General features: G+C 38.2%; 1 protein-coding gene across 13 annotated transcripts in view; it reads left to right on the forward strand.

The window, feature by feature from the left end:
* The window catches only part of MAST2 (microtubule associated serine/threonine kinase 2), a 181717-nt gene that overhangs the window by 105132 nt on the left and 49534 nt on the right, over positions 1–27051 (forward strand). For all 13 annotated transcript variants that reach the window (XM_019749394.2, XM_019749395.2, XM_019749392.2 and 10 more), the window contains one exon: positions 25321–25412. In XM_019749394.2, the coding sequence (XP_019604953.2) occupies positions 25321–25412 (92 nt within the window). The remainder of the gene's footprint in view (positions 1–25320; positions 25413–27051) is intronic.

Genomic DNA, 27051 nt, shown 5'->3' on the forward strand with positions numbered 1-27051 from the left:
TGAAGTGGATAATCCAAGTAAATCTGTTTTATCACTGAAGGCACTGTGGTACAGAGGGTTAAGGAAGTTACTTATAAGCAATAGAAACTGGCATCAGTCCCTCAGAATCTTATTCCAGTATCTGTGGTTTTAACCTCTCTGCTGTAATGTTTCTGATGAAACATGTGCTATTGTGTATTTAGTTAATAGGTGAACGAACTCTGAGGACTTAATAGTTCCCAGATACCATTCTAAACGTTTAAAAATTTGTAGATCATTCAATCTTCACGCCAATTCTATGAGTTAGGTATTATTATAATGCGCATTTCGCAGATGAGGAAGCCATGGCACAGAGAGATTAAATAAAGTATTCTAGATAACATAGTGATAAGTGGTAGAAATGGATTAAAACCCATGCATTCTGGCTCCAGAGATCATATTCTTAACAACTATACTGTTTTGCTTCTCCATCTAAGATACTCCTTTATGCAGTATAGTATTTTCTGAAACTAAATAATTTTGCAGCCTCAGGTCTTCTCTTTTCCCAAAGTGACATATTCATATCATTCTTTAATAAATTACTCAAACTGGGTTGAGAATTGGTGTTTCACAGTCCATTGTCACTTCCAGGCCATTACCTTTATACCTTCTTTTAAAAACCTCCGTTCTTCTTGTAGGTTTATGACATTTCGTTTTATCTTTTACCCCTGCACTGTCGTCCAATAACTTAGTTTTGTTCTCTGTATTCACATTGAGTCTAGGACAGAATTAGTGCCTAGTGAACACAATGACGAACCCAAATTCTATGCAATTCTTACCATGTACATGTGCCTGTTGAACATTACTGTTATTAAGCAACTGATCAAATGCAAGTGGAAAGAAGGGAAAAATGATTTCAGTAAATAATGCATAGTAAATATGTTGTGATTTGGGTTGCATTAATTATCTTCTAACTATTAGTTAACTTGTACGTCTTCTAAGAATATAATTCCAGCCTGTTGATTGGCACTCAGACATTGGTATTGTATTGTTGGTATAACCATGTTTGAAGGAATGCTAGATATGATCTGTGGTGTAACTGGTGTCCCTGAAGAGCGAGGGGACAGGTATGTCTCTGGCTATTCACTGGCCCAACTTCAGGCCTCCTGGGGATAAAAGTTCAGTATTGGCAACTTTCTAGAACATAGAATGGCTTGGGTTTTGAATTGGTTTTGAATTGTCATAGATTTCATCTGAAGTGAGAGTATTTGCAGGCAGAAATCCTTTTAACACATTTTTTGCGGGAAACGAGTAAACTCATCATATTGCCTCTAGTTGGAACTGGCAAAAATTTTGCAAAGTAAATAAATAGAGACCTCTTTTTAAACTAAAACACTGAAAGTTTCATAGAAAAATATCAAATAGATCGAAAGATATGAATATTTTACGGAAAGTCTAATTTTGGCGAGAAAATGTCAAAAAAGCCCCGAGTTACGATGTGATTTGGCGGGAAAATGCCCGCTTACAAAAAGGGTGATATCTACATTGGAAGGGTTCTAGCTCTAGCCCACTCCCTACTGCACAAGAATTGCTTTCATGCAATGTCTGGCAAAAAGCTATTTAGCCTTTGCTTGAACATCTTCAGCAACACAAGTTCACTACTGAAGTTTGCAGCTGGTACTAATTCAGCCCTCTTGCCGCCTGTGTCACGTGTGTGAGAGGCTTTCTGTAGACTTTTATGGCAAAGGACAGGTGTTCCTTTGGGCCTCCTCCAAAACTGGGCAGCCTTTGAAAACCCCTTTTTGGTAGTGTCAAGATTGTTTCCTGCCAAAGAGAAAACACTATTTTCATTTTACCAACACCTGCTTTTCTTTCTTTTTTTAAACAACTGCTTTTCAAAGTAATTCTAAAAGAGGAACGTGTTCAGAACTTGTTATTATCCTGGCACTGTTGTAGGCAAATTACTTCACTTCTTTCTACCTCAGTTTTCTACATCATTAAAGTGAAGATAGTAATAATACTTCAAGGGTTGTAAAGGATTAAGTGAGTCAACACGTGTAAAATTGTTCAGAATACTACCCAGGCTGCTATAATATAATAGTTATTTTGCTGCTGCCTTGGTTGGAAAATTCACATGTTACTGATTCTCATACTTCATTTTGTTTTCATTGATTTTCCTTTTGCTCCCATAAGTTTTCTCATATTCTTATTTTTCCGTGGAGCTCTAGGTCTCCCTTATCATTATGTCCTGCTATAGAAGCTTTGTTACTGCCTAAGATAAGGCAGGGCGTTTGGGTGCCCTCCTACCCTCTCTCGTAGTTTCACTAATTGTTGCTGCTGGAAACTGGCCTGTTGGTATACACGAGGGCATGGACTAAAATGAGAAACACTCATTTTATTAGTATTTTAAAGGGGGTATTTTTTGACAATAAGAAAAGTCCTTGAAAACGGTTTTAAGATGTTTCATTTTTTTCTCTCCTCCTGTATAGGGGAAGGAACAACTTGAGAGTACCTGTCTTCAAGAGATGTGGTTCTCCTGTTAGGGAAGGGAAAGTACTTTTTTGTTTAATGGAAAGATAAAGTGATGAAGAATATTAACTGTGATTTAATCTCAGGAAACTGTATGGCAGAGAATTTTTCATAGACCCTGGCTTCGGGTGACTCTGAATAAACATACAGTTCTATTGGGCAATGCCAAAGTCTTGCTGTTGGATGAAAAGCAAGCCGCTGAAGGTTTCGAGGACATGTCTGTTTCTGGGGAAATTTTGTTTACTGAAAAACTTACTCTCTGTGTTAAGTGTTGTATTATAGAAAAAATCTCAAAAGCATTCCAAATTAGAGAGAATAGTCTTACATCCCCAGTGTCTATATAATCAACTTGTGGTCAATATTATCTTATCTGCATCCCCCTATTCTCCCACTTGCCCCCATTATTTTAAAACAAATCCCAGACATGTTATTTCATTTGTAAATATTTCAGTTTTGTATTTCTAAAGGTAAGGGACTTTTTAAAAACATAAGCGTATTATCATTAGCACACCTAAAACAATAATTTATCAATATCATCAGCTATTTTGGTCAGCTTTCAAATGTTTTTTACAGTTGGCTTTTTGGAATCAATATTCAAACTATGCCAACACAGTTCATTTGGTTAACATGTCTCTTAAATAGGGTGACAGTATAATTTATTATCTAAACTAAGAAACTTTTGATAATGAAAAGGGATTCTATTAACAATTATAGTGGGATAACAGGCATAAGCCTGGATTGTCATGGACAAATTGGGAAGTCTGGTCACCTTAGTTTTAAGTTTCTTTTAATCTAGGTTTTCTCACCCTCCTTTTTTCCTTCTTGCATTTCATTTGTGGAAGAAACTGAGTTGTTTGTCCTTGTAGACTTGCCTACATTTTGGATTTTTCTGATTGCAGCCCTCAGAGGTTGTTTATTGAGTTGGTGCAAAAGTAATTGCGGTTTAAATGTTAAAAATAATTATTGCAAAAACCGCAATTACTTTTGCACCAACCTAATAACATACTCCTATGACTTCTATAGATTCTGTAAACTGGCTTGATCTGATCCTGGTTTGATTTGGGGAGCTGGAGAAGAATACATAATAATAGTTGGTGCAGTGTACAGCTGTCAGGAGGTGGGTAATGTCAAGTCTCGCCCTTGTTGTGATAGTGATGGCCACTGATAATTATCACCTAGATCCATTATTTTATTAGAAATTTACAAAAAGAGTGCTGTTTTCATTCCCTCTCCATGTATTAGCGACAGTACATACACAAAAGGAATTTCCCCCTCGTTACCTGTTTGTTACCCTGAGCTACACTGAAGTACCCTTCCTCTTGAGTCACCTCAGCTAGACTCTTCTTCCTGGGCCTTCAACCTAAGGCCTGAGTGTGATCAGCTCCTTGGGCAGTGTTTCATACCTGCCAGCTTCTGCTTTGTCATAAAGATTGTTTGCTCAGATCAGTGCGACAGGATATATACCGATATGAAGGCCCTTGGGGCTTGCCATTTAAGTAGCTGCTACCTAACTGCCCAGCGGAGGGCAACCATGGCTTGTCTCTTGGCTCAGGAGTAATTGTCTCGGGGCACTTTGTGACATAGTATAGACTCTGTGAAGTAGGTGCCCTGGGTCCAGGCAGCAGGAGCCCAGCAGCTCAGGCAACACAGAAATAACTGTTATTTGGTGAGGGCCTCTTGCAGCAGCTTCTCTTGCAGTCTCCTGGATGCTGCAGGAGGAGGGGCCGTGCTGATTCTGATTGCCTCTGACAGGGCTGGTCTGGTCCTGATCTTGGTGAGTAGGATAGGTTTGGAGCTAGAGTCTTGCTGTTGAGGAACTAGCACACTGGGGGAAGAGTCAGAGACACAAATCATTTTTAACAATAGATCTTTGGTATAGAAGAATTGATTTTCATTGTCTTCAGGATTAATTCCTAGAATCAGGTTGCTGAGTCAAAGAATAAATGGGTGTGTAGCTTTATTAGATATTATCCAGTTTCCCTCCGTAGTAGTTATACCATTTTGCATTTCTGCCAGCAGTATTAGAGTCTATTTGCTCACAGTCTTGCCAACAGAACATTTTATCAAGCTTTTGAATTTTTGCCAATCCGATAGGTGAGAAATGGTATCTCATAGTAGCTGACTAAAAAGTCATACTAAAATATTCCTTAAGGATGAAGAATTTATTTCCCAACCTTATGTGGTGGGAATTTCCTGTCCATTCATTTCATTCAACTGCATAGGAGGCAGAGGCTGTGGTCCTCGGAGAAGAATAGGCCCAATTAATTTTCAGCAGGAAAGTTCACAGCATGTGGTAAAGTGAGAGAGAATGCTTTTTATCCAGTAAGCTTTCCAAGTCTTACCACTTCTTTCAGCCTTATTCATCGCTGTTGCAGCCATTCCCAGAACTTTTCAGGTGATTGATTGCTCTGGACTTTGGCAGAAATAGTTTTTAAAAGTAATTTCAAGTTTGCAAGAATAGTTCAAAGAGGCCCCCCACTTGCCCCCAACCAGTGGTCAGCAGACTACAGCCCATGGGCCAAATGCAACCTGCAGTCTGTTTTTTGTCCTTGAGCTAAGAATGGATTTTACGTTAAACAAAACAAAACAAGGACTATGCAACCGAGACCACATATGGTCCTCAAATCCTAAAATATTTATTATCTGGCTCTCTACAGTTTGCCAACCCCTGCCCTAACCCCTTGGATAATCAACTCCTGACATGATATCCCATCACCCCAGAATACTTTAGTGTGTACTTCCTACAGAGACATTTTCATGACTATGATAGTAGCCATTGCAGTTAGGAAATTAGCATTGTTAAATAGCATCATCTAATCCACAAACTTAATTCATATTTCACTAAATGTCCCAGTAATGGGTTTTGTAACAAAAGGATCCATCCAATCCAGGATCATGTATTACAATTTTATTGTTGTTTTTATCTCCTTCAACTTGGGATAATTCTGTAGTCGTTTCTCAACTTCTATGACATGGACACTTTTGAAAATTAAAGGCCAGTTATTTGATAGCTTGTGCGTCAATTCGGGTCTGTCTGGTATTTCCTCAAGATTAGATTCAGGTTATGGATTGTTAAGGAGGAAAAACTTGTCCTCTATCCTCTTAGTTCAGTGTCTGGGGGGCTGCAAGTTAAACTAATAAAATGCAGATTAACAGGAGAAAGGGCAGAACACTTTTTATTAATATTTACATGCATGGGAATTCACAGAAAAGAAATGAAACTCAGAAGTGATAAGACTTGGAAGCTATATATCCTTTAACAGAAGAAAGAGTATTTGGGCTTGAAGGGATGATAAATTGTGGGGAAGTAACTGGGAAATACATGGCGGAACTAATGGAAGATAAGGGCTATTTTTGTAAGGCCTGCAAAGGCTTTGCAAATTCATTGTAGGTTTTCTTTCCCTGGTACAGACACCTTTCTCAAAGGAAATTTTGCCTGGTTTTAGGCCGATAAAATGAAGAGCAAAGAACGCTTCCTGCATCTGTTGATTTTCAGTTGCCTTCATTTTAAAATAATGCCTTTGCCAAAATAGCATATTTTGGGGTGGCATATTCTGATCCTCTTCATCATCTTTTGTAGGAATATCAAAAAAGGATGCTGTGTTCTCATTGCATCCTGTCAGGTGATACAGGCTTTTATTTTGTCCCATTACTGTGCCGTTAACCTTGATCTCTTGATTAAAGGTATATCTGCTACATTTCCCTGCTGCAAAGTAACTCTTTTCTTCTTTGTAATTAATAAGTATTTTGAAGGAAGGTTCTTGAAATTATGTAACTACCCCATTTGTCATCAAATTTTAACCCACTATTTTTAGTATCCATTGATGTTTCTTGGCTGAGTTATTATGCTATGTGGTTGCCAAATGGTATTCTGCTCATTCCATCATCCTTTCTACACCCATCAGTTGGCATTGCATTGTAAGGAAAAGCTTTCTCTTCTCTGTTCATTTGTTCACTTATTTTATTATATTATCATGAACTCAATAGGCTTTTTTAATTTAATGGGTTATGATCTATTCATATCATTATATATTTTGATGCTCAAATTGTACCATATTTGGTCAGGGGGAGTCTCTTCATGTTAGCTTCTGTGTCTTTTTGACATGTCTCCATCATTGTTTGAGAACATTCTAACTTTCTGGCCTGATACAATGTTACTGGCTGGCTTGTTTTGTACCCTCCCTGCCCTAGCCCTGGAATTAGCCATTTCTCCAAGGAGCATGGTTCCTTTTAGTGGAAAATGGTATTTAAAAGCCAAGAGATAGATGGTAGGCATGATTGCTGATGTGTGGATGCACTGTTCCCAGAGAATCCTTACATGTAACACACATGTATCTTTTTAAATTTCTTGATCTCTATATATCGAAACTTATTAGCTCACTTTGATACCTCTACTTTCAATTCCAGTTCATCTTAATTTTTTCCACATTTGTAGCTTCTTTGTTTAACTGCCATTATTCTCAATATATTTACTTATTTGAGCATTTCTTTCTGTATGTAGCCAATCTCCCTTTGCAATCACCGACCTCCTGTGTACATACCCTTGTCATCTTGCTGAGTCTCTAACACCGCATGCCAAACTGATTACCACTGGTCTCTCCAAGCAGACAACTCCCTCACCCCCACCAGTCTCTCACATCTCATCCCGGGTGCCTTTCTCCCAACTCCCCAAAAACACTTGGCTGTCATCATCTAATGGCTTCTAGACTGAATTATTCAGGAAGGAAGAAGAGGAGGAGGAGGGCGGATTTGTGAGTCCACTAAGTACATCAGTTGCAATCTCAGGGTCTGCATAATTTAAAAAAATAACTTTATATACTATAAAATTCACCAATTGTAAGTCATTCAATGGTTTTTACTAAATTTATAAAATTGTGCAATCATTACTATAATCTAAATTTACAACATTTCCATAACCCAAAATTTCCTTGTGCCCATTTGCAGTTAATCCTATTTTCTCCCAGCCTTAGGCAACCACTGATCTGCTTTTTGCCTGTATAAATTTGCCTTTTCTGAATGTTTCGTATAATGTAATCACACACTTTGTAGCTTTGTTTCTGGTCTCTCATTTAACATAATGTTCTTAGGTTTATCCATGTCGTAGCACATGTAGGGAGTTCACTCCTTTTTATTGCTAAATAGGTATTCCATTATATGGATAGACTACATTTTGTTAGTCCATTCACCAGTTTCAATTGTTTCCAGTTTGGGACTATTTTGAGTAACTGTTGCTGTGGACATTTACATACATGTCATTATGTGGTCATAAGTTTTCATTTCTCTTGGGTAGAATCCTAAGAATGGAATTGTATTGTATGATAAGTTTATGCTTAACTTTAAAAAGTTAACTTTTTAAACTTTTAATTTTTTAAAGTTAAGCATAAACTTACAAATTGTTTTCTGCAGTAGCTGTATCATTTTATATTTCCACCAGCAATATTTGAGGAATTGTTTTACTACATCCTCACCAACACCAGATATATTCTTGAATATAGCCATTCTAGTGGGTTTGTAGTGGTGGATCACTGTGGCTTTAAATTTGCATTTCCCTAATAACCAATGATCTGAGCATCTTACCATGTTGTTATTAGCCATTTGTGGATCTTTTTTGGTGGATTGCCCAAATATTTTGTCCACTTAAAAAATTGATTCCTTTGTCTTATTACTGAATTTTTTTATGTATTCTAGATACATGACTTGAAAATATTTTTTCTTAGTTTGTGCTTTGTATTTTCATTTGCTTGTGTGGAGTCTTTTGAAGTTAAAAAAAAATGTTTAAAACTTTTTGTGTGGATCATGCTTTTGATATTGTATGTAAGAATTATTTGCCTAACCCAACGGTACACGCATAAAGATTTTCTTCACTGTTTTCTTGTAGTTTTATGTTTTAGCTCTTAAATTTTAGTCTGTGAATCACTGAGTTAATATTTGTGTATAGTAAGAGGTAAAGGTTGTTTGATTTTTTTTTCTATTTTTGAATGTGGCTATCCATTTGTTCCAGCATAATTTGTTAAAAAGGCTATCAGCTTATCAGCTTCTGCAAAAGAGCCTACTGGAATTTTGATAAGGTGGGTTGTCACCTGAACAATATTGAGTCTTCCAACCCATGAACATGGAATCTCTCTTTTTCTCTGTTTAGCTCTTCTTAATTTATCTTACTAGTATTTTGTAGTTTTCAGTGTACCAGTCTTAAACTTCTTTTGTTAAATTTACTCCTAACTATTTTATTCTTTCTAATGCTGGACTGGAATTGTATTTTTAATTTCATTTTGGGAGAAGTGGCAAAAGCAAACGTATTTGCCTTGTTTATTCTTTTAGGGAGGAAAGTGTTAGGTCTTTCACTGTTAAATATGTTAGTTGTGGGGTTTTCATCGATGCCCTTTATCAGGTTGAAGATGTTCCCATAACTATCCCTAGTTTGTTGAAAGCCTTTATTATGGATGTATGTTGGACTTCTGTTAAATTTGGTTTCTGCATCTATTGAGTTGATCATGTGCTTTTTGTCCTTTATTCTGGTATAACATGTTGATTTTAAACCAACTTCGCATGGGGTAGATCTCATAGTGTATAATCGTTTTGCTTTTTCTTTCCCTTTCATTTTTCTTCTCTTTTTTATAGTTTCTTTTTTTTTTTTTAATTCTCATTGTTAGTTGTGGTTAAATACACAGAACATAAAATTTGCCATTTTAACTATTTTTTTTTTAAAGATTTTATTGGGGAAGGGGAACAGGACTTTATTGGGGAACAGTGTGTACTTCCAGGACTTTTTTCCAAGTCAAGTTGTTGTCCTTTCAGTCTTAGTTGTGGAGGGTGCCATTCAGCTTCAAGTTGTTGTCCTTTCAGTCTTAGTTGTGGAGGGCGCAACTCAGCTCCAGGTCCAGTTGCCGTTGCTAGTTGCAGGGGGCGCAGCCCACCATCTCTTGCGGGACTTGAGGAATTGAACTGGCAACCTTGTGGTTGAGAGCCCACTGGCCCATGTAGGAATCGAACCGGCAGCCTTCGGAGTTAGGAGCATGGAGCTCTAACCGCCTGAGCCACCGGGCTGGCCCCAAAATCTGGTTGTTTTTTTGTTGATGTTGAGTTGTAGGATTTCTTTATATATATACTGAATATTAATTTCTTATAATATGCCTGTGTAGATTTTGTGCTTGTTCCTTTGGATTACTAATTAGTTTTAAAATAGGGTATTTTCTTCTCAGTCGAAATGTTTGTAAGAAGTTCATATAGAAGAAGAACTAGGACAGTGGACTAAAACTGTTAGAAAGTATCTGTGTTTCACAAAGCACATTATATTGCAGTTTTTTTCTCTAGGTGTTAAGTCTGTCCTCAGGCCTCTATACTGTGGCCCCAGATAGGGTCCAAGCATTTAGTACCATAGCAATCATTCACTTTTGTCTCTAAGTGGGTTCTATATTTCACGAATTCTCTTTTGATTATGTTAAAGCTAGAGTTTACCTCATCTACTGAGTTTCAATATCTATAATTTTAATTTATAAAACATCTCATTAAATTATTTTCCACATCCAAATGTCTTGTTTCATTATTGCCAGTTTTGATTCATTAATTTTTATGTTTTTTAAATTTTATTCATTTTTATCTCTGATAATCTTAAATGTCTCTATTTGCTCATTTTTTTCAAATTTCTATCGTTTGAATTTCAACTCAAGGAAATTCCTCTTCCCATTGTTGATTTTATTGGCTAATTTTCTTAGCTTTACTTTAGATTTCTTCTAGCTTCTTGGTTTCTGTTGCTTCATCATGTACATTCTTAAGTGAATCTAGATTCACTGCAATGAGTGATGGTGAGAGATATAACAACTACTAGAACATTTTGGTTCTGTTTGTGCTAAGGTGCCAGAAGTTTTACCCACTATTGTTTTTGTTACATCAATGCAAATGTCACCCAACAAAAAAGGCAAATGATATCTCAGTATTTCTATGAAAATAGTTTTGACTTTTTAGACCTTCTGAAAGGGTCTCAGGGCCTTTCAGGGGTTCACAGACAATTCATCATAGTGGGGTTTTTTGTTTGCTTTTTTGTTTTAATAAACTTTCTAAATTTTTGTAGAATTAAAACTTGTATGTTTATAAAGGAAATGGACCTATAATTTTTTTAGACTGTTGTGATCTGGCTTTGAATCAAAATTATACTGTCATACAATAACTTAAGCAGCTTTTCCTCTTATTCTGTTTTCTAAGCATAACTTTATAAGACAAGGATTACTTGTTCCTTGAAAATTTGTTAGTAACAATAACTGTGTCTTTCATCCTACTCATTTGCAGATAATTAATTTTCTCCTGTGAAGCTACTTGTTTTGTGGTGGGAGTGGCATGGAGATGCATAGTAAATCATTCCATAATGGAAGGATATACAAGATTCAGTGCCAGTGTATGGAAGCCAGTCTCTAATTCTGCCCTGGAGAACACAAGGAAGGCTTTAAAGAAAAGGAAACTTGAGTTGAGAAGAATTAATCCTCTTTGTCAGATAGACCTTTAGGACAAGGGTATTTAAGCAGAAGCAATAATATGTGCAACGGAGTGGAGGCATAATAGCATGGGCTTGTTCTCTGTTGGGGTATAAAGTGTATGGAGGGTAGATTTGTGGAGAGATGAGGATAATGTGTAGGACAAATCTGCGGGGGGCCGTATCATGAAGGATTTTGAATGGCATGCTAATAACTAATATAGGTATTTATTTGGTTATAGCAGTTAGAGGATTTTGAGCAGAGGATTGATGTGATCATTTGATAGTTTTCTTTAAACATACTACTATAACTTAGATTTGAAAAACGTTTGTACCAATTAAAGTGCAGAATAATTACTGCTATCACATTACTGCTTGCTACAAATTTCTTTTCCTCCCTGGGTAACATTCTACACTCACCATCCCCTTCCTGTTCATTTTACATATGTGTAAGCCAACCACATTTTAAATTTAATTTTTATTTTATTGAAGTAATAAATAGACATCATTTCTCAAGTCAATCAGTTTTTTAAGGCTTATAATAGAAAACCAGGTATTCTTTTACACTCACTCCAACCATCCTTGATTTTTGCTTCTCAAAAGTAACCACTTTGAATTCTTTCAATCTATTTTAATGTCAAATTATTTTGATTTCATAAATATTCTTTCTAATTGAATGATTGTATGCTGTGATTATATTTGTTTCTGTTTTTCTGGGGGTAATAATTACCTCACTTTTGCATTGCTTTATATTCACCATGGCATTCTTTTATTAGTCCCCCAAATTTCTACCACAGTTGCAAAATGCTTCGCAATATGTTACAGTAGATGATCTAATCACATGCGCACACACTGGCATTACTCCAGGAGGCCTCTTATCTTCTGCTCCAATCCAGACAGATTATTCTCTAGTCATTTTGCACAGCTGCCATCATGATATTCTCAGTACCTCTCCATTTTGGGTCTGAGTTCCCCAGACCTTCTGCCTTCCTCTTAGTTTAATCCTTCATTTTGGTGGCGCATAGACCCCCAGATTCTTAAAAGGCTCCTGCGCCACTGACAACCTGTGTCAGTATATGTTGCCTGAGTGTGGGCCTCTGAAGGCTAAAGATTGATTTTTATTTGCACATTTTTAGTCCTTTGAGTGTCTGGCATACAGCTTTGCGATTAACTGTCACTGAAAAACTGAGATAGTGATCTGACAACTGAAGGTGAGAGCCTTGTCCTTAAAGTAGCCTCTGTACCCATGGCTGCCTCCTAGAAATGGAGTTGTTTTCTAATCTTCTCTGTTGTGGAAATTTGGGCACAGGCCAGACAGCTGGGCTATTTATTGGGGTAGGAGGCAGAAACCCCTACTAATGCAATGTTTAATTTGGATGTCGGACAAAAATATGGAGGGATTACAAGACATTTTGCATTTCCCTTTAACCACTAGCTCTCAAAGAAACTGGTCTGGAAGTATAACCTGGGAATGGGCTTATGATTTGGAATTTCAAAAGAAATCATGAAGCCCTGGGAACTAGTAAAGACAAACCAAATATACTACAACTTTCCAGACACTGTATAATCAGGAATAGCCTTATACTACTTCATTTTACCAAGGCTAGGTTTTCTAGGCGGGAATTCTCACCCGTTCTCCTGAATTTTTTTCTCTTTCCCGTTCTCAAATCCTGAGAAAAGTTGGTTGGGAAATTGGGGAAATCGTCTCCTTGAAGCCAGGTGATTGGTAGTATTAGCCGTCACTTTGTGGAAATGATTCATTGTGGAGAACAGAAAACAGTTTATATCTCATGATTCGGGAATGGGAAAGCGAAAAAAATTCCTAAGAACAGGCGTGAATTCCCTCTCGGAAACCCTAACCAAGCCCATGTTTTTAGAGGGCTTCTGTAGTGGAAGTGTCCTCTATTAAAAGAAAAAGATTAGTCTCATTGGCCACTATCCTTTGATTACCAAGAGATGTACTGCTTTAAGAGTGCATTACAGGACCATTCTCTCTTAATTATTAGTTATCCAAATAATAATAACTATATCAGGCACTGTCCTGGGCACTGGAAATATAGATATGCTTAGAATACCAGATTCTGAAGCCGTGCCCGCTCTAGGGCTTTTAAATTTCTCTCCCATCTCTACTACCAGGTTTATTCAGGTAGAACTCTAGGAATGTGAGCATCAACTACAGTCACCAATGACAGAATTATCTGGTTTTCTAGGTGGCAGGTACATTTACCAAAATGTGGTGGGCAATTCTTTCTTTATCTTTAGATTGGGGATGGGACATGTTGCTGTTTCCATATTATAGAAGCTTCCCACTATGTCACATGAAGTTACTGTTAACAAGAGGCTGTGGGATTCTATACAGCAGATCCTCGAATAATGTTTTGTTCAATGTTGATGATATGCCCTTGGAGCTTAACTCTTGTTTATATCAATTAGCCTATGGTAAAATTGGTTTCATTATAAGCAGTTTTGCTCCAGTTCCAAGAACCTATTGACAACTTTAAGTGAGGACTTAACGTACCTACTTAGTTATCATTGGAAGTCAGTGAGCAAAATAAAGACATTTTCAGACAAGCAAACACTAATATTGAGAAGGTTTGTCACTATCAGATTCTCACTGAAATAATTGCTAAGGGATGTATTTCAGAAAGAAAGAAGAAAGGTATGAGATCCAAGAGGGAATGCTGAGCAAAGAAATTAGAAAATGTATGAGTCAATCTAAGCAAGTAATGTAATTATTGTATAGAACAAAAATAATTACTAATTTGGCCATATAAACGCAAGATAGAACTGAAATACTGAACCAAAATAACATGTAAATTTGGAAGGGGGTAAAGGGAAAATTGCAGTTAAGAGCTTTTAATTTTGTTCAGAAGTAGGGTTGTGATGCTGGGTAATCTTAGACAAGAGTACCTGTTAAAACTTTAATAATAATAACTACTTTAAAAAAAGAATAAAACAGTGTATAATTTCCAAACCAATGGAGCAGGAGATAAAATACTTGATTAACCCCAGGAGACCTGCCATCCAAAATAAGACTTAGAGTAAGGGGGGTTGGGGGAGAGCAGGTCACATGAATATATAAGCAAATTGGGAAGGTGACTTGCAGCCTTTGGAAGGTTTTGGGCAGATAAGTAAAATCATCTGATTTATGCTTTAAAGGGATCACTGTGGCTGCTTTTGTGAAGAACAAACTGGTAATAGGAGACGAGTAAACCAGAGGGGCTAGTTAAGAGGCTGTTGAAATAATCCAGGCAAGAGATAAATAATGGATTTATCTTCAAGCACCACCCTTTATTGACTAAAAGAATGTATTTTCTCCCTCTCTAGCTGCTCAATCTTTAAGGTGACATCAGCTCTTTTGTTACTTTGAAATAACACCTGGAAGTGCTTGACCTTAAATGGCCCCAGATTCTTCTCTATTTCGTTGATCACGCTAATGGAACAGAAATGGTCTTTTCGTTCTAAATTCTGAAAGGAGGTAGCCGAGTGCTAGCCAATTACCAAGGGCTCAAGTTCTTAGGAGCAGCTGGACTTCTGGGACTGGCAGATTGGAGAGGTTTAAGGAGTCTGTAACCTTGCATCCTGTTCCATACCCTATATTGCTTGACACTGGGAAGCAGACTTCCTACAGGGGTTCAGGTTTTCCGAATACCTGCTACTTACTGAAGGGAGGGTTTTTGAAGGCTGGGTCCTCTGTAAGTATGGCCACAATTCAACAGTATCACACAGATTGCAGTGTACCTTAGTCCTTGCTCCCACTATCCACTGAGATGACCATGGTGAAGATATAAGAAGAGGAAATGCCAAGCCTTGCTCTGATTTACCAAGTGACAGGAATGGTACAGTAGTCTGCCCTTATCTGTTGTAATGCAGGATCTCTGGTTCTGCTCTCAACAACGGGTGGACACAGAATATGGCGAAGCTAAAAAGGAACAACAACGGAGCCATAGATAGGGGAGTCATACCACTACATTCTTGATGGCGGCTGGTCAAGACACAAAAGCAAACATCCACCAATACCCCAGTGAGGAGTCTTCCTGCACCCCAATCTCTCTGGCGGCCAGGCGAGACACAGGAAGTAGGATCAACAGGACCCACAGTCCACAATCTGCTTGCTAACTGCACTTGCTAGCTGCAATCCACGCTTACTAGCATAGCCATGGCAGTTATATTAATGGCCAATGGCTAGCTGGTAACAGCTGAGGGCCACCCAGCCACAGCGGATGGCCATCTGATTACAGCTGATGGCCATCTAATAACCGAGCCAGCACCTTTCCACGTGAGGCGGAGAGCCTGGAAACTGCTCTCTGGGACTCTGCCCCCACATCTGTGGTCTTGATTTCTGCAGTTTCAGTTAACCGCTGTCAGCTGTGGTCCAAAAATACTGGAAAAATATGGAAAATCATAGAAATAAACAATTCATAAGTTTTAAATTGTGTGTCTTTTTGTGTAGTGTGATAAAATCTCACACTGCTCCACTCTGGCCTGCCCGAGATGTGAATCATCCCTTTCCCCATCATATCCACACTGTATACATTAGCCACCTGTTAGTCACTTAGTAGGTGCTTCAGTTATCAAATTTACTCATACTGTCCTGGTATCGCAGTGCTCGTGTTCAAGTAACCCTTATTTTACTTGATAATGGCCCCAAAGCCATTCGTATACCTTTATTTACAGTATATTGTTATAATTGTTCTATTTTATTATTAGTTATTGTTAATCTCTTACTATGCCTGATTTATAAATTAAACTTTATCATAGTTATGTACGAGTATGTATAGGAAAAAAATAGTATACATAGGGTTTGGTACTATCTGCAGTTTCAGGCATCCACTGGGGGCCTGGGAAGGCATCCCCTGCGGGTGAAAGGGGACTGCTATATTGGGCAGCAGTGTGGTTTAACCCAATCCTTGGAATAGGCAGCAGGATCCATTCAGGGGGCTTCCAGGTTACCTCCCATCAGCTGAGCATTAGTGTGCCTGACTATAAACGTGCAGTACTTTCATCTTACTGGGAAGGAAGAGTTAAGACCTGCCATTTATCTTCTAACATCCTGGAGAAATAGCCAGAGTCGTTGAAATGGAAAAATGAGCCAGTTCCTAGTTTTGGATCTCAGCTGAGTCATGGCATCTGTGCCAGGGTGTCTGACCTTTTTTTCCCCCTGGCATCTGTTGCTGATTTGCCAAGTGAGATTATGTGTACTTTCCTAAAAAGGCATGTGGCCTGGACATACGATCTTCAGTGTTTTGAATTTTATTTTAATTTTAAATAAGAGCAAGGAAAATGAAATTAGAATCAGTTAGTTACCTGTCCCTGTAATTCAACAGATCTTCATTTCCATACATAAGGAATTTAGACAGAATGGTTTGGTATACCTTCCATGTGCCAGGTGTACAAGTATCGTCTTTTATTTTAATCCTTGTAACAAATCGTACTCATCCATTCATTCATTTAACAAATATTTATTGAGAGCCTACCATGTGCCAGGCAGTGTTCCAGGTACTGAGGAATATAGTAGTAAACAAAGCATGCACAAGCCTCTGATCTTGTAGAGTTTAGATTCTCATTGGAAGAAAGACAACAAACAAAATGAATGTGTAAAATATACCGGGGTTACCAAAAATATATATACAAATGGACACTTTGGTCAATGTTGCACAAGCAGTAGTTCACCGTAATCAGAAGTGTCTGGACACTGATGGTAACCACTTTGAGCACCTCTTGTAATTGCAGAAGTCAAACGTGACTTGTATTCATCTTTGTTATTGGTATATATTGAGTATTACAATTTTAGTACAGTTTTCCTTTCTTAAAATGTATAGACTTTTTTTGGCACCCTCTATATACTGTTAGATAGTGGTAAGTGCTGTCAAGAAAAATGTTTCAGGAAAGGAGGATAGAGAGTTTGGGAGGTGGTTACAATTTTAAATAGAATGACCAGGGGAACATTTGTTGAGAAGATTGTACTTAAGCAAAAACCTGATGGAGGTGAGGGAGCAAGCCATGGGCTATCTGGGGGAGACACAGGCAAAGGAAATGTCATTTGTAAAGGCCCTGAAGCCGTGGCATGCTTGGCACGTTCTAAGGAAAGTGCAGAGGTCCACGTGGCTGCAGTGGAGTGAGTAAGAGGGAAGGAGGTAATGGAGATCCAGACCCTGATCCTCGTAGGCCATTCTAAGAGCAACGACTTGTACTCTCAGTGAGACAAGGATAATTTTAAGCAGAAAAATTACTTTAATATTACTTACATTAAAAATATTTTATAGCTTTTTGAGGTATGAATGAAGTATAATAGGCTGTACCTGTTTAAAACATGTAATTTGATGTGTTTTAATATATGTATTCATCTGTGAAACCATTAGCACAGTTAAGATAATGAACATATCTATAACTCCCCAAAGTTTCCTCATGCCTCTTTATCATCCCTCTTGGGCCTCTGGTCAGGCAACCACTAATCTGCTGTCACTACGGTATAGGTTAGTTAGTGTTTTCTGGAGTTTTATATAAATGGAATTGTTCAGTATGTACTCTTACGTCTGGTTTCTTGCTTTTAGCATAATTGAGATTCATCCGTTGTGTGAATGAATAGTTCATTCCTTTTTTTGCTGAGTAGAATTCTGTTATATGGATATATTCTGATTTGTTTATCATTCACCTGTCAGCGAGCATCTGAGGTGGTTTCTAATTTTTAGCTGTTACAAAAAATAAACAGCATATTGTTGGGTCCTGCTGTTTTATCCAGTTTGACAAGCTCTGCCTTAATTAAATATGTATTTAGAACATTTATATTTTATGTGATTATTGGTGTAATTGCGTTTAAATCTATTATTTTGCTGTTTGTTTCTATTTGGTCCAACTGTACTTGTTCCTGTCTTCTTTTTCTGCCTTCTTTTGGAATGAGTATTTTTTTATGATTCCATTTTATTTCCTTTGTTGGCTTATTAATTATACTTCATTTTTCTTTTTTAGTAGTTGCATTAGTATTTATAATATAAAATTTTAACTTGTCACAGTTTACTTTCAAGTTATGTTATACCACTTCACATTTAATGTAAGAACCTCACAAGAGTGTCACATCCATTTTTCCCTCTCAGCCTGGGTGCTAAGGCTGTTTGTTCTATATTTTGTATCTATATGCTTTGTAAACCCCACAATAAATTATATTTCCTTTGAAGCTCAATTATAAATTAAAGAGATTTTAAAAATATAAACAAGTGATTTATATTTATCAACGTTTACCCTTTCTGGTGCTTCTTTCCTTTGTATAGATCCAGATTTCCATCTGGTATCATGTTTCTTCTGCCTGAAGTTCTTCCTTTAATATTTACTGTAGTGCAGGTCTACTTGTAATGAGTTCTTTTAGCTTTTGTATGTCTGAAAAAGTATTTTGATTACTTTTTTCGAAAGATATTTTTGCTTGGTATTCTAGGTTCAGTACTTTAAGATGTTTCTTCACTGTTTTCTACTTGCATCTTTTTCCAGGGAGAAGTCTGTTGTCAGTATCTTTGTTCTTCTATCTTTTATGTAATTTTTCTGTCTGGCTGCTCTTAAGATTTTCTTTTTATCACTGGTTTTAATTAATTTGATTATATGAGGTCTGACCATTAAGTTTGTGAACTCATCCTAGAAAAAGTGCTACATACCTCATTGCTGAATATCACTACAGTCACCTTCGAAGTACTCCCCTTGGGAAACTATGCACTGACACCAGTGCCTAGTCTACCCTTCAGAGCAATTTTGGAACTCTTTTTCTGGAATGACCATCAGAGCTGTCGTCATATTACCCTTGATATCCTGAATATCATAAAAATGTCTTTCTTTCAATATTTCCTGTATCTTCAGGTAATGAAAGAAGTCATTGGGGGCCAGATCAGGTGAATAGGGAGGGTGTTCCAATACAGTTATTTGTTTACTGGCTAAAAACTCCCTCACAAACAGTGCCGTGAGTTGGTGCATTGTCGTGATGCATGAGCCATGAATTGTTGGCAAAAAGTTCAGGTCGTTTTCGTCTAACGTTTTCAGGCAGCCTTTTCAGCACTTCCAAATAGTAAACTTGGTTAACTGTTTGTCCAGTTGGTACATATTCATAATGAATAATCCCTCTGATATCAAAAAAGGTTAGCAGCATCGTTTGACTCTTGATTTGGACTGATGGAACTTTTTGGTCATGGAGAATTGGCTGACTTCCATTGTGCACTTCAATGCTTTGTTTCAGGGTCGTATTGGGTACACCCATGTTTCATCACCCGTGATAACACGGCCCAAAACATCATCATCTTGCCTCTCCAAAAGGTCTTGGCAAACTTTGACTCTCCTTTGCTTTTGATCATCAGTGAGCTCCTTCGGAAACATTTTGGCACACACTTTTCTTACGCCAAGATTTTCAGTTAACATTTTCCTGTTTCTCTATCGATGTTTACTTGGTCTGCTATGCTTCTCACAATCAGCTGACGATTTTGATGCACAATTTGACGAATTTTTGCAATGTTTTCGTCAGTTCTGTTTGTTACTGGCTGCTGTGACCTCTCTTCATCAGTGACGCGTTTTCTCCCCTCAGAAAAATATTTAATCCATTTGTACACTGCCGTTTTCTTCATGGCATTATCCCCATTAACTTGGACTAACGTGTCCCTGATTTCACTTCCACTCTTGCCAAGTTTAACAAGAAATTTAATGTTTGTTCATTGCTCTAATTCAAACTCAGACATTCTTGTGACGGCACACAAAAACACGCAACAATAATAATCAACGCCACTCAGCAAGATACCACCACATGTCGACACAAACACAGCTGAGAGATACTGATATATCAAGGTTATGAAACCTTACCAAGTTGTTTGTACAGTGCTGCCGATGTAAGCCACGGTGGAAAGTTCACGAACTTAATTGACAGACCTTCGTAATGTGCTTTGGTATACTTTTCATCGTGTTTCTTGTGCATGGGGTTCATTGAACTTCTTGGACCTGTGAGTTTATAATTATCAAATTTGGAAATTCTGCAGCAGTTATTTCTTCAACTGTTTTTTTCTGTCCCTCCTTTTCAGGACTTTAATTACACATTTATACTACTCACTATTACTCTTTCCATTTTTCTTTTTTTCTCTTTTTCATTTTTGCATAGTTTCTCTTGCTATGTGTAGATTCACTAATCTTTTCTTCTTCAGTGCCTCATTTCCTGGTAATGCCATCCATTGTTTTTCATCTGAGACTCTTTTAATCTCTAGAAGGTCTATTTGGAGTCATTCTAATATCATCCATAATTTCTCCTTATCATGCTCATACTTTCCTATACTTTATTGAAAATATAGAATACAGTTATAATAATGAATTTAATGTTCTCTCACCTACTAATTCTATCACTGTGTCATCTCTGGGTCTATTGGTTGTCCCTGCCCCCCCACCTCGCCCCTTCCATTATGGGTCATATTTTCCTGCTTTTTTCCATGCCTAGTAACTTTTTATTACATACAAAATATTATGAATTTGACCTTTTTATATGCTGGATATTTTTTATTTCTTTCATTATTTTCAAGCCATGTTCTGGGACACTGTTACTTGTAAGTAACTTGATCTTTTTGAGGATTGCTTTTAAGCTTTGCTGGGTGGGACCAGAGTGGCATTTGGGACTAATTTTTCCTTGCTTTTGTCCTGTGAGTTACCATATTGTTCCACCTGCTCCTTTTCTTGGGTATTTTGTTCAACTCAGGGAGACCACAAGGCTCTCTGCAGGTCACCTCCTCCCAGTGCTGTTGCTGGGAAGTCTTTTTTCCAGATAGTAAACTCAGGCAATCCTAGGACTCACCTTGTTTGTTTCTGTTCTTTGAGCAATCACTGTCGTGCTTGCTTGTTGTCCAATGTCTGAGAATTGTTTCCTTTTTTTGCACAGCTTATTAGTTGTATAAGCTAAGAGGGTAAATCTATTCCTTGTTATTCCATCATGGTTAGAAGTGGAAGTCTTTTCTGATTTACATTTTAAAAGGTGTTTTGTTGAGAGTAGATTCTAGGGGAACAAGAGTAGAAGCAGGAATACCAATGAAGAAGCTATTTCAGTTCAGATAAGAGATGATGGTGGCGTGGTCCAAGGTGGTAGTGGTGAAAGAAATGAGAAGTGATCAGATTTTGGAAGTATTTTGATGTTAAAGCCAACAAGATTTATGGTGGATTAATATATTAATATAAAAGAGAGTAGTCTAGAATGACATGTAAGGTTTAAATTGTCTTCATTTTATATTTGATAATACCAAAGCATAAGAATTTGTGAGACTTGCTCTAGGTCAAATAGCCAGTCTCAAACTCAGATCTTCTAATTACGAAGCCCTGTTCTGCTGTACTTCATTGACACTAAAACTGTGAGTAGTTTAAGACACAAATGCTAAAGGAGTTCAAAGAAAGAAAAAACTTCCTATTTCAAAGAATAAAAGAGCATTCACACAAAACCTCATTTGACTCATGGTTCCTAAAGAGTGGGTAAAATTGGATAAGTCAAGGAGGGAGGACATACCTGTTGAAGCAGGTAGTGTGTGCCAATGTAAAGTCTTTGAGGTATCTCTCTATTCAGAATTCCCTTGGTCTGGGTCAGTGTTGTTTCATACATACATCCTATAAAATCTCTCATGTTCAAAATGGAAGGGCCTAGAATTTATTTTCTTGAGAATATTTGTATCTTATTTGCTCTTAGAACAAGGGACTAAATAAACATAGGTATGTTTCTTTTTAAGAAAACCCAAAAGACAAAACCTTAGATAAGAACCTTAACTAAGAAAAAGTAGATTCTTTAGAGTAGGATTAATGTGAATGGCCACGGTAAGCAGTTTGAATTCTATTCCAAATGTGATGGGAAGTCACTGGGGGTTTTTAAGAAATAATTCACATGATCTCATGTATTGTTTTAAACATATTACTCTGGCTGATGGGTGAAGGATGGTGGGGGCAGGGAGGTGGGCAGGAAGAACCAAAGTGGAAAGAAGATCATTCAGAAACCTTTTATGGACTTGAACTGGGATAGTAGTAGTAATGAAGATAATGAGAATTATTTGGACCCAGGATATATTTTAAAGGTATAATCCATAGAACTTGTTGGTTGTTTTGGATATTGGAGTAAAGAAAACAGAAGAATCAACAATGATTCATAGGTTTTTGCCTCAACATCTGGACGAATGACGGTGCCCTCTAATAAGATAGATACAACTTAAGGAGGAGTAGCAGGTTTTAGAGGGAAATTCAAGAGCTCTGTTTTGGAAATACTAAGTTTGAGATGTCTTTTAGACATCCAGTTGGAGATGTCAAGTAGGCATTTGGATATACTCGTGTGAGTCCGCACTCAGGAGAGAGCACAGGATTAGCAATAATAAGCTGGGTATCATCAGCATTATAGATTTAAAGCTATGAAATTTGAAAAACTCATTTAGGGAGTGAGTATAGAGAGAGGAAAAAAGACATTTCAGATCCGAGCCTCAGAGTACTAAATGATTTAGAGACCAGAAAGAGAAGGAACTAGCAAAGGAGAATGAAAAGTGAGCAGCTAGTGAGATAGGAGGAAAACCAGGAAAGCATCATGTCCTAGAAACTAAATGAAGAAGTATCTCAAGAAGAGTTACAGAGGTACTCAGTTGGATAAAAGAAGCCAAACACACAAAAATTGCATAGTGCATAATTTTTATAGGTAATCCAGCAAAGCGAAATTAATACATGGTGATAGAAGTGGTTGGGGGACAGGGAGTTGACTGGAAAGGGGAATGTGGGAACTTTTTGGGGTAGTGGAATTATTTTATCTCGTTTTACCTAGGCGCACATTGCCTAGGTAAATGTAATGTGGTTTACAAGACCCACTTGATATTTATCATCATAAATATAGAGACAGCACTAGGTTTGGGGTTTTTCTCCAGTCACCTTCAGCTGCCCGAGTGAAGTCACAAAATAGATAGAAAATCGGGTTTAAAAGGTTGGGATTTCACCAGGACTGTGGTGTCCTGGGGGATAGCAAGTTTTTAGTTAGAGCTAAAATTGAAAGAGAATGTTGAGAAAAGAAATTTAAGATACAGGGAGTTTTCTGATAACAGATTTAGTTAAAGAAGGCACAGTGTAAGCTTTTACTGAAAATCAAGGAGCAGAGGGCGACTATCAAATTAGAGAATGGAAGTCTTGGACATTTGTTGGTGATTGAGATAATGAGGGGTGCTCATGATTAGATTAGTTCGGATGGTTTCTAGTGAAAGGTACTTATCATTTCTGATCATAATCTTATTCTTGAGATTGGTGTCAGTCCTTCTAGTGGTTTCTCATCACATTTCCAATAGTTCTTTATGACAGTCTACCAGCGCTACAGAGTCTGGCCGTGGCCTACCTCCATAGCTTCTATAACGTACTTCTTTTCCTTTTCTTCTCTCCTCCTGCCACCCAGTTGTCTTCTTCGCTATTTTGTCACGTCCAGGGCAACACAGGCAGTGAGGGAGCGAGAAGGGGCAGCGTTAGGTTAAATTTTTAAGAAAGAAAGAGACAGAGACTTAATGCAGTTAAATCTCAGAGGGCCAAGGGTCTCACAGTCATTTAAGGACTGAAGCGCAGAATCAGGCCAACTGGTGGCTTTTATTGGTAATCATACAAGGAAGTGGTATTGTTTTTTTTACACAGTCTGTAAAAAAGTCTGTGAGTACTCTGTGAGTACTGTGGTACACAGTCTGTGAGACTCATCCATCATGTCACAAAAGTGAATCAAGCCAATTATCCCTGTCCACTAGCAGCCAGAGCAGAAAGTCCTATGATGACTTAGGTGAGGTATGCACCTCCCTGGGACAGGTCTCTCACGTTGAAACTGTTCTGTTGAGCTAAGCGGAGAGAGCTGATCTTTATCGCTCTCATGACTTCTCTCACAATCAGGTGAGCGAGGAAAGCCAGTTAGCAGTGGCTTTTCCCAGGTAGGGGGATGGGGAGGCAAGGCCCCTTCCCAGATCTTCCAAGGCAGCTCATTGGGGGTCCCCACACGGTTCCACCTGGCTTGAGTTGTCCCCCCCATGGGGAATCTTACTCGTCATTGGCTGCAAACCATCTTTTGGGGACCAGATAGAGAGACATGAGGTGTAAACATCATGATAAAGTCCCCAAAAAGCACAGTCTCACAGACTCTTCTTTCCTCAAGGAAAGACACGGGGGGGACAGTCGGCTAGACTGCTGTGTGACAACACTATTTCTCGAACATCTCTCCCTCTCTCTTTGTCTTTCATCATAGCACTATTCACTCCAGTTTGAGGATGGAGACTTTTCCTGTCTTTATTGCTTTGCTTCTACACCTAGAACAGTGCTTGGTGCATAATAAGTGTTGAGTAAATGTTTGGATGAATATAAATAGCAAGATTCCCTAATGCCTTTAAAAGATGGGCTGACTCTCAAATAAATTTATACATACTTTTCAGTAGCAGCTAGCATGAAATAGCTTTTCATCATGATCTGGTTTTCTCTAACTACAGGAAAAAACCTCAGGCATTAACATGTAGTGGAAAGCCAATTTTTATAGAAGGAACCCAGGCCTGTTTTGAAATTGATGGTGAGATGAGAATATTACTTAATTCACTTATTAAGGAGTTTTTAAAAAATAAATTTCATAGATTAAGTTAATAGTTTTGTTTTTATGGCAAGAGCATTAATTTTTATGAGGTATGAGAATATTTATGACTTGTGTTTTTTGTTTTCTAAATCAAATTTGCCATAGTCATTCTTCGTTAGGTACCATTTAAGAAGTAGTTGTGGGCTGGCCGGGTGGCTCAGGTGGTTGGAGCTCCGTGCTCCTAACGCTGAAGGCTGCCAGTTCGATTCTCACATGGGCCAGTTCCAGATGGCTCAGTTGGTTGGAGCATGGGCTCTCAACCACAAGATTGCTGGTTCGACTCCTCGACTCCTGCAAGAGATGATGGGCTGCGCCCCCTGCAACTAACAATGGCAACTGGACCTGGAGCTGAACTGTGCCGTCCACAACTGCACCCCTATTAAGATTGAAAGGACAACAACTTGACTTGGAAAAAGTCCTGGAAGTACACACTGGTCCCCAATAAAGTCCTGTTCCCCTCCCCCAATTAAAAAAAAAAAGTAGTTGTTATCTTTAGGGAGCTCCTTGTGTTTGCTTGGGAAGCAAAAGCTAAACATTGGGAAAAGGCAATGGCAATACAAAGTAAAAATCAAAACAGTGACAAAAGTTATTCCAAGGTGGAACACAGTGAATTACGAAATATCACCTGTGCAAATAGTAATTGCTAACCCATTTCAGTTTAAAACAGTATATTGCTCAGTCCATGGAATGGTGCCATTCTTTTGTTCCTCAATAGCCATTCAAGGTCTCTGTGGCCCTGTTGTAACTGACATTTGTGTTTTCATTGCAGTTGTCGGACAAGTAACCGCAAGAGTTTGATTGTGACCTCTAGTACATCACCTACACTACCACGGCCACACTCACCACTCCATGGCCACACAGGTGAGTACTTGAAGGTTAAGAAAGGTGGACTGAAAGATGTCCAATTTCTTTCCTACCTCTCACTTTGTGCAGCTCAGTACATTATTTTGTCACTTCACTTGGCTGCCTGAAGCATACAGAGCTCATGGACATGCTTTCTATGGGATAATGTGTTTTTGACTCTTAGTTGTTTCTTGTCTTGAACTGTGAACATTTCTTTTTATCTTGTGCTTATCTTGGAGCCAGGTATATAGCCTAGATCCATGGGCTCTGTGCTAGTGTGTTGAGAGTGTGTTGTGGCTCCAGCTATCTGGGGCCATGTGATGAGGACTTCATTAACATTTTGTTCTATCATGCCCAAGGATCAAAGTTTACAGAGATGATTTTGTTTCTCATGGGACTTCTGATAACTTTCCCTCTGTTAGAACAGGAATCAAAAAAAGTGAGGGAAATATTTGTTTCATGTTGACATTGATTTCTCATACTGGAATTGAAGCAAATGATCTCATGTATTTAGACTCTGCTCCATAATAGCTCCACCAGACAGTAAAAGGACTGATTTACTTGTCTTGGGCTGAAGAATATGTAAAAATTATGAGGCAGAAGACCTCATTTGAGTAAGCCGTGTATGTTGCTCTAAAGGAGCCAGAGGAGCCAGACAAAGGGGACTCAGCTTTGCTGAAGAGGTTGTTGCACTGCTACAGTGTTCATAGCTACACTGTTTACAGTGGAAGTTCCAGACCTAGGGGTAATGGAAATGGGCAGGTGTGGAACCCCAGAAAGCTATTCAGAGCATGCTGCCTGGGTTTGGTAAGCCATGTCTGTCTTTGGGCAATAAAAGGGTACCGAAGCAGCAAAACAGTTTGGCATGAAGCCGAGTAAGACAGGTCTATTCCACTTGGGTTTGTCTCTTTGCTCACAGTTTACTGTGTCTTTGGAGAGAGAAAGTGACGGTGCATGTGGAGTAGTTGTTTAAGCACCTTGAGACTCTGGTGATTCTAAAATTGATCTTTGTCCTTGGGAGGAGGATCTCATTTTACTGGGCTCAGATGCAGCTATTCATTGTGCTCATGGCCCTTTTACATGAAGCAATTACACTCTCAAACACTAACTCTTACATTAGAAGACACCACCATGAGCACAGAGGGACCCAGGGAATTGAAGACATACTTGGCCTTTAAAGCAAAGGTCTCATTGTACTTAGGTACTTTCCCATGCAAAATTGGGTAATGTATTAGCTCAGATAGCTCATTCTACTCTGGAACTTTGTAAAAGCTCAGCATATATCCAACCTGACCTTTTCATCATATAGAAATAAATTTAGCATGTCTAGACCTTGTACATAGTTTCCCAACTGTAATGTGAGTACTGTGCAGTAATTGGCTGCTCCTCTCTGAGATGATTATCTCTCTATTTAGATTCCTGGCAGTTAGAGTTTAGGCCTAAATCTTCCCTACTCAAGTGGCTTTGATTGAGAACATCATCTGGCCTTGTCAGCCCGCCTGGGTCTGTGGACTCTAGCTTTGAGTCTTTGAGTTAATATGTGTAACATGCTTCATACTCCATAAGTATTAGCTCTCATCGTCATCATCTCTCCCCAAATCACTGCCTAAAATCCAGGGAGGAAGAATTGGCTTAAAAGCCAGTTCATGGCTATAGA

This window comes from Rhinolophus sinicus, linkage group LG06 (genome assembly GCF_036562045.2).
Source record: "Rhinolophus sinicus isolate RSC01 linkage group LG06, ASM3656204v1, whole genome shotgun sequence".
NCBI lineage: Eukaryota > Metazoa > Chordata > Mammalia > Chiroptera > Rhinolophidae > Rhinolophus > Rhinolophus sinicus.